This window comes from Acipenser ruthenus, chromosome 4, assembly GCF_902713425.1.
Source record: "Acipenser ruthenus chromosome 4, fAciRut3.2 maternal haplotype, whole genome shotgun sequence".
Classification (NCBI taxonomy): domain Eukaryota; kingdom Metazoa; phylum Chordata; class Actinopteri; order Acipenseriformes; family Acipenseridae; genus Acipenser; species Acipenser ruthenus.
The window spans coordinates 79,012,844-79,022,144 of NC_081192.1; the positions used below are offsets into that span (position 1 = coordinate 79,012,844).

General features: G+C 37.3%; 1 protein-coding gene across 1 annotated transcript; it reads left to right on the top strand.

Moving 5' to 3' along the window:
* Positions 1-715: 715 nt before the first annotated feature.
* On the top strand, positions 716-8,409 carry LOC117400068 (zinc finger CW-type PWWP domain protein 2-like). Its single transcript, XM_033999510.3, has 4 exons — positions 716-809; positions 5,014-5,372; positions 5,955-6,117; positions 8,225-8,409. Exons 2-4 carry the CDS (start codon positions 5,077-5,079, stop codon positions 8,354-8,356), a joined length of 591 nt encoding a protein of 196 aa, XP_033855401.3. The 5' UTR covers positions 716-809; positions 5,014-5,076; the 3' UTR covers positions 8,357-8,409.
* The last annotated feature ends 892 nt before the right edge of the window (positions 8,410-9,301 follow it).

The following is a 9,301-nucleotide window of genomic DNA, read 5'->3' on the forward strand; positions in this document are numbered from 1 at the left end:
ACTGTTAACTACAAGCCTCCTATATATATAAATATCAGTCATCAGTGTTTAGGCACTGAAATTAGAGGGGTCCGACGCTAACCAGTCGCCAAATCATGCAAGAGTATGTATAATATATATATATATATATATATATATATATATATATATATATATATATATATATATATATATATATATATCCCTGCAGAACAAAGACTCCCACAGCATAGCTCACAGTGTAGTGCTGCGTGCGCAACTGGTAATTTACAAAGTGCTTAATTGACCCGCAGCACCCCTACCACGTGACATTAATACCCCACGCACCTTAGGTTTAGGTTATTGTTATAAAATAAACTTTGTTTTAGTACCTACCTTTTGTCACCCTTATCATGTATGATCGGCATGTAGCATATCATGATAACGTTATTACGAGTTGCGCAAGCAGCACAACATTGCTACAAAATCGCGCCCTACTAGCGTATTAAAAAAAACAGAGAGCGATGGTTGAACCACTCAGTTCACATAACATCAATCGTTTTATTTTCTTTCAACGGTCATTGTCTGCTGAAATTGTTATTTAAAAAAAGGAGAGCGACGGTTGAACCACTCAGTTCACATAACATAAATAGTTTTCATTTCTTTCAACGGACACTTGAAAAAAAACAATGATAGCTGGGATCTATTTTAAACCGTCCACTCAGAGAAGAGGATGCAGTTTAGGGGCGTGGCGTTGTGGAATCTCGCTAAAACGCCTTGGTTGCTTTGCAAACTGAGCGCGGGTTAGAGGAGGTGACGGTAATTTGAGAGCTGTTTGAATCGAGTAGAACGTGAGTTTAAAAATACATTTTACTTAAAATAATGTTTGTTCCCTCAGTTATATCGTTATATAATACCCTTGTGCCGTCAAGCTAGGTGTTGGACAACAGTGGTGACAAAGTGTTTTTTTTTTTTTTTTTTTTTTTAATCCACAGGGCGGGAATATGGTTTAAAGTGGGTTAGGTAATACGAAAATTATTTAGAAAGAGTGTGAGATCTGTCTACAGCTATAAATCCATGGACTAGAGCAATGAAGTTGAGCTTTAATATATTCATTTAGTTTATTATTAGTTTGTTTGATATCATGTTTGTTTGCATATATATTTAATTTAGCACTGCTGTATGTCAATATAAATGTGGTACATTAGTAAAAAACACAAAATCTCAGGAATTTTACTGACTCAGGCAGATATGTTATAACTAGGGTGACCAGATTTTCAAAGCTCAAAACCGGGACACATTGTTAAATAATTGATAAGAATAATTAAACCATTTAAATAGGCAATTTTGTTAAATAATTGATAAGAATAATTAAACCATTTAAATAGGCAATTTTAATGGTTATTTAAATAGCCACCCTCTCTTAGTATTATCTTTTTTTAAGCAGCTAGCTAATTTCAGTACACTCCTGGGTGTATAATTTGTGGCTAATTAGTTTAAGTAGCCATATTGTGTTACACGGATTGCATACTTTTATATTGAGTTCAGTAATAATAATAATAATAATAATAATAATAGATAATTGAAAATACATTTACATTTTGGCATTGCTTTCTTTTTCTTTCTTTCTTTTTTTACTCACTGCGTCAGGCTCTATTTATTGAGTTGTTGATGTAGTAACCTGGTGTATTCAGATGCTTGCAACCTCTAACTGCTCTGTCTGGGCTAAATCCCGCCAGAATGGAACATCTACAAAATTACCATATTAAACACAATTGTAGATTCATATTGACTATAAACTAAATGAAAATGCCTGGCGCACTGAGGAATAAGCACATGTGCCTGTGTTAATCACTTCATAAAAACAATGTTCTTGATTACCCTATAAGGCAGGGGTTCCCAAACTTTTTTTGCCACACCCCTTCAGATATGATGCACAAAAGAAACGCAACACTCAGGTCTAATGGATTTAATCAAATATTTTAAACATAGATATCAAACAAAATCACAGAAAATGTGAACAAAAATAGAGATCAAAGAATCACAAGTTTTCAGTATGAAACGTGACACACTGTAAAAATGAAAACATTACAAAGTTAGTGTCGGGTATGACCTCCCTGAACATTAACACAATCCTGGCAGTGTTGACGCATAGACCTGATCAGCCTCTGTGGGATGTTCCGCCACTCTTCCTGTGCAGCTGCAGCCAGCTGGTGAAGGTTGGCTGGTCGGGTTGTCTCCTGTGGATGGCACTGTCGATTTGGCCCCACAGATGTTCTGTTGGACTCAGGTCAGGAGAAAAAGCTGGCCAAGGCAAGACCTCAAAGTTGTGCAATTGTAATCCTAGCACTGTGTGGTCTTGCATTGTCCTTCCGGATTGGCTTGCAGGAACGGAAAAACTGTTGCCTCAAGGACTTTGTCAATGTATCACTGAGCAGTAAGGCTGCTTGCAATCTGCAATAAAGGCGTTCTTGTGTTAAAGGAGATTCCTCTGCACCGGTTGGTCTGCACCGCAACAGTCAGCATAACACTCACCACGACGTTTCCACACACATTGCCTTCCGTCAGGTCTGTCAAGGTCAAAATGACATTCATCTGTGAATAAAACACTCCACTCTCTGCCACCACCTCAGATGTTCTCTGGCCCACATAAGACGGCGATTTCGTCTCAGCTATCAACATGTTACCCCTGAACAGCCTCCGAGCATGCAAATCATTTTCATGCAGATGGTGAGCTACAGTCATTCTGCTGATGCGCGGGTTATTTCTTCCTGGAATTTCTCGTGCTGTAGCCACTGCAGTCTGAAAACGATTACGCAGATGGATCAGTCGGATGTGACGGTCCTGGGCCAGTGTGGTTACCCTCTGCCTTCCAGGACGTGGTCTGTCCCTCACAGAGCTAGTTTCTCTGGACTAGTCTGCTGATTGTTGAAGCAGAACATCTCATTCTCCGGGTAACTTCTCTCACAGACAGGCTGCCTTCAATCATGCCGATAGCAACCAGGCGATCTTCATTACTCGGGGCATGGTCATATCTTTCGCTGTTCTTGTGTTCATTAAATTCATGTATTTTCGAATGGCTATTTATACAGATTCTTAATCAACTCATTTTGTAGGGCTCCTGATTTTCCATTCTTGGAAATGGCAAATTCTGTTTTTTAACAATTTATTAAGAATTAACAACGTAATTTGAACATAAATAACATTTTTACATTAATTACATTCATTTTTTTTTATTTAAGTCCCTGAAATACTGTAGTTTTCAGGAAAAATCTTTCTTAAAGCAGTCCACTAGTAACAATGTACTGTAGGTCAGTCAACAAAAAGGTGTTTTCAAAAAACAGCTTATTGCTGGCATTGCAATATGCAGACTAGTCAAACAAGGAGAATTATTACAAAAATATACAATTTTAATAATTACAAATTAAATACAATGTCCAGGACACTTCTCTCCCATCTGTAGTTTCATCTGCAACAACGCAGACTGGTTTATGTTGTACTTGCTGTAAAACTGCTTGCATGTGTTTCTCGTATATCCTGGACAGATAGTTGCCTTAGTTAGAGCAGGGCTCTTAAACTAGTTTTTTAAATTTAAGGGGGCCAGATTGGGGAAAAAAATTAGCAGTAGGTGGGCTAGAGTATTTTACTCTGCATATTTTTAAGCAATAATAAATATTACAGAACTTAATGTTCATATATTGAACAAAACTTACAATTTTACCATATGTGGTTAAAGAAAAGGGCTTGTAATCAGGAGGTCCCTAGTTCAAATCCCACCTTAGCCACTGACTCACCTGTGTGACCCTGGGCGAAGTCACTTAACCGTAATCGTGAGACGTAATTGTAAGTGACTCTGCAGCTGATGCATAGTTCACACACCCTAGTCTCTGTAAGTCGCCTTGGATAAAGGCGTCTGCTAAATAAACAAATAATAGTATGAATAGTACTTTAATAATAGAACAGTGTGAGGAGTATCATTACAAATAAAATGTATGTGACATATTAATAGTATAACTGTTAAGAAGTGATCAGCGCTTTTTCTTTTGAGCTTCTAACTACTGTGCCCTCTAGATACATATTTCCAAAAACTCCTTGTTTGGTTTCAAAATGCCTTTTTCATATTGTATTCCTTATCTACTGACACATTCATTGCACAATAAACACATTGGCTTTGCGTTCGGTACAGTTGGTAAAATAAATAAATATTTATTGGTCCACTCATTGTTGAATCTACAATTTTCTGTAATACCGGTAATACAATTATAGCATCAGCTTCTACTCCTATTTTTCAAAAAAGGAAACATCGAAATTCTGTATAATTTACTAGGTATACTCTTTGTACCTTGCTAAATAAAAAAAATGAAAACTGCAAGTGTACTTGAAGTAATTGTATGTAAAAGTTATTAGCTATGGAGACGGGTATAATGCAATTAAATCTAAACTATATCCCTGTTTTACTACTACTTAAAAATGTGTTTAATGGGGCTCCTGAGTGGCGCATCCAGTAAAAGCACTCGCTAGAGTGCAGGATGCGCTCTATAGCCTGGACGTCGCCGGTTCGAGTCCAAGCTATTCCACAGCTGACCATGGACGGGAGCTCCCAGGGGGCGGCGCCGTCCAGGGTGAGGGAGGGTTAGGTCGGCCAGGGTGTCCTCGGCTCACCACGCACCAGCAACCCCTGTAGTCTGGCCGGGCGTCTGCGGGCTTGCCTGTAAGCTGCGTTGTCCTCCGACGCTGTAGCTCTGAGGCGGCTGCACGGTGAGTCTGCAGAGTGTAAAGAAGCAGGCGACTGACGGCACACGCTTCGGAGGACAGCGTGTGTTCATCTTTGCCCCTCCCGAGTCAGCGCAGGGGTGGTAGCGGTGAGCTGAGCCTAAAAATAATTGGGCATATCAAATTGGGGAGAAAATAATAATAAAAAAAAACAACTAATTGGCAACGACTAAATTTAAAAGAAAAAAAAAATATATATATATATATATATATATATATATATATATATATATATATATATATGTTTAATGCAAATATATTTTCTTATCTTTTTTTCTTCAGAATAGTCAACCTTCTCAAGTCTTCAAGTCAACATTCTAGAGTGAAGCATCATACCATACAGAAATGGATTTAAATGCGTCTGAAAGTGAAGCCTCATACTTAATGGCTAAAATATGGATTCAGTGTGATTCTCAAGATTGTCTAAAATGGAGACTTGTGCCACATAAAGATACAATTGATTTAGATCGTAAAAAGCCATGGTACTGTCACATGAACCAAGATCCATTTTATAGCCACTGTTCTGTTCCTGAGGAGAAGTTTCCTAATGAGGCAGACCTTCGTGAACATGGACTTAAGTTTGTCTATTCAAAACTTCCGGTGGGGAGTCTGGTAATGATTAAGGCAAGCAAATGGCCAAGGTAAAAATTATATGACAGTATACATGTATTTAAATGTTCATAGTAGTATGTTCATTTATTTCCTGTGAATTACATGTTTATTTTGTGTTTGAAAATCTAACCCGTTTGGAAATGTTGGTAATTCCTGTAAAATTATATCCATATTACAAAAAACTTAAGAGAAACAAACTGGAAAGGCAGCAATGAAGGCGAATCATACAGGTACAGTATTTCGGATGCTGAAACTTTGACAGTTTTGTCCTAAGAAATTTCATTCACTTTTTTCTCTCGGTTTGAGCATGGTCACCTGATTTTATCAGTTTTCAATTATATGTCTCCTCCAGAACCTGTTTATTGATGCAGTACTCCTGGTACATTTGTATTACCAGGCCAACTTGTTTTAACCCATTTATTTATAATATTGCTTTTAAAATCATACATTATCCAAATAGTTTGGACTAAAGACCTGTATTTATTGAATGCCCCCAGCACCTTCTGACAAATATTTATAATCTACAAATACATTTTCCTTTTTCTTGTTGGCCAAATAGAACGTGTCTTGTAGCACCTGGATTAAATAATGTTCTTTTTTTTTTTTTTTAGATGGCCTGCTATTCTGTGTCCCGATCCTTGTTCTGGAAATTATCTGCACTTTGGTTTAGACGGACATATAGAAGAATACCATGCTGAATTTCTGGGAAATCCTCACTCAAGGTTTTGGGCTTCAGTGAAACACATTGATCATTTCCATATACCAACAGTTGAGGTAGGTTTACACAAATAGTAAATGTATTTGCAGTATGATTGATATTTTAATAGTGAGGATACAATACATTTTATTTTTGATATGTCAGTATAGCACTCCACATTGAGTAGTTTACTCTCCAGTGTAGACACTGAGTAGAATGTATTTTGGTTGGTAAAATGCAACACTACCTTGAAGTCATAAGTACTGCCAATACATTAATTACAGCCTTACATTTGAACTGTAATGTTACTTTGAACTACTGTACAAAAACTTACAATAAAAACAAACAATTATTGTTATTTGGGTGATTTTTTGTTTTAGTTCTAAAGCTGCAAATGGAATATACTTAACAAAATGCCTGCATACAAAAAAAATGCTTTCGTGCTCTACCTTTCCAATCGACAAAACAACAACAACAAAAAAAACATTTTTAACTGTACCGATACTGCACTAATGCAAATAAAGAAACAGTAATATTGTATGCCAGTTGATTAGGTTGACATATATTAATTGGTAGGTTAGGTTAAGGAGGATAAAGACAGCACCAAGACACCCTAAGGCTTATTCACCAGTCACATGCAAAGTCAAGTTGAGCAGCAAAATTACTATAGTATTCTTTACGCAATCATTCATGTTTTTTCAGTGCGTAAAACACCCATTACACAGCTTAACTGGAGCGCTGTAGATACATTTTGTAGCAGATCAGTAGCCTTTTGATACCTCATCTGTCTATTTATTTGTAATCAATTATTGGAAATTCAGTGCTGAAAAATATGACTCAATTCACCTCATCCACCAAGAACCTCGGTGTCACCCTCGACACCTGCCTCTCTTACTTTCAGCACATCTCTACTCAGGCACGCTCCTGTCGCTTCTTCCTCAGCAACATATGCAGAATTTGCCCCTTCCACACTGACTACTCCACGCAGCTTCTAGTTCAGGCCCTGGTACTGTCCCACCTACTGCAACTCCCTCCTGGCTGGCCTCCCTGCCTCTGCCATCCATACGCTCCAGCTCATCCAAAACTCTGCTGCTTGCCTTGTATTTTCCCTAATTTCTCCGACGCTACACCGCTGCTCCGCTCTTTGCACTGGCTCCCTGTCGCTGCTCGCATCCAATTCCAAACTCTTGTACTCGCCTATCGCTGTCTTGATCTTTCTGCTCCCTCCTATCTCCAGACTATCATTTCTCCCTATGCCCCCTCTGCTCCTCCACCACCGGCAGAGTAGCTTCCCCCCCCCCGTCCGCTCCCCCACTTCCAGAAACTGCTCCTTCTCCACCTTTACCTCTCAGTGGTGGAATGACCTGCCCACAGATGTCAGGACTGCTCAGTCCCTGACCACCTTTCAGGACCTCCTCAAAACACACCTGTTCAGACAGCATCTGTAAACTTCACAACTCTTGACTATACTGGACTATATGGCACCCAGTTGTACCAGTACTTGCATCAGCTTGTACTTGCACTGAACTGCTCCATACCTTGCCGTATTCTACTACTGCTCTTAATTATAACTACTTCCTGTATCTTGTACTTGACTTAACTCTTATAGGTATCTGTATTCACATTTTTTGTAATTGCTGTTATTGAGATCATTCTCATCCATTCATTGTACTTACTACGTGCTCATACTGGACTTTACTCGTATAAGCAAATAGTTTTAATATAAGTTAACCACTCTTAGTCGAACCCGCTCTTACATGTAATTATTTACTGTATTCTTCATTTTTTGCTCTTATTTGAATTTGAACTTTTGCTACTGATTTTATTGTACTTTACAACTGCTCTTATCTGTAATGTGACAATATCTGAAATGTGATACTTTACAATGTGATGTTTTGTAATGTGGTACTTTGTACTGTGATATTTTATAACACTTGTTAGTCGCCCTGGATAAGGGCGTCTACTGAGAAATAAATAATAACAATAATAATAATAATAATTCTGCAGTATGAGCCATTTGAGAGTTTAAGTTATAAACATTGACCAGCATCTTGAAATGTTGTGTTAATCAGTATTATACACTTAATATTATTGTTACTTATTTTTTTTTGTTCAGTGATTCCTTACAACCTTTACAACAACACAAGAAATTGAACATTTTATTTTACCTTAATTATTTTACAGCCAAAAAATTTGAAGGGCCTGAAGAAGTCTTATGAAGCTGCTTTAGAAGAAGCCAAAGATATCCAGGGTCTTAAATGTGAAGAGAGGCTTCAGATGTGCCACTTCCGTGTTCCAGAAGGCAAGTTCTGTTAAAGGAATTCTATTTTGTGTCAGTAAAAAAAACAATTTCAAGGTTTTTAATTGATGAACTATCTAGGTCTCATTTCTATTATCATTTCAACTGAAAAAGCCATTTGTGAAAATTAGGTTTCCTTTGTAGTGAATTGTATGTAATTTACCAATGCAAGGTGGTTTTAAACTCTAAATGAATCTCAAATTTATAACCCATAAAAAAACTAATGTAATATATATGAAATTATTTCTAAAACCTGGAATGCGCTTTTGTTGTTACTGATAATTAATATTGGTAACAATATATATTTTGATTATTCAATATTTATTTTATGTCAAAAACATATTTTGCAGAGAAATCAGCTAATATGAATAATCATCAGAAGCGGAGCATAGAAAATCATCAAAAAGTATGTTTTCATATAAAATTAAGTTTATTTATATAATTGTATTTGGAGTAAAGGGTTCATCATATCTGCATCAATGAGTAAACTGCTTGGCATTAGGTAATCATGTTGAATTTGTCATTTAAGTGAAAACACATCCAAGATGTCGTAGGGACTCCAGCAGGTAATAATTCCATTCAGTACAGTCCATAGTGGTTGTTTTTCTGTCTGTTACCAGAAGTCTCACTTGCCATCCAAAGAACTGATTCCATCCAGTGACAACATTCATGTTATGCTGCCAGACTTGCTTACCGCCACTTGTTTATCTTCACTTGCCACAAATAGACATGTTCTTAGCGCTGTATCTAGATGTGCGCAGAAAATAAATGTACTGAAATATATAAAAGCTTTGTCCTAAAAGGGAATAATACATTATCATTACCTCTATTACTGTCTCGTTTTTGTCCTTGCACTGGGCTTCGGGACGATGACCTTGATGTTATGAGGCACTGTTTTGCTGGAGAATTCACAGGTCGCAGGGGTAGAGTCTCTGGACCTGAGGCCTTACCAATGAAATTTA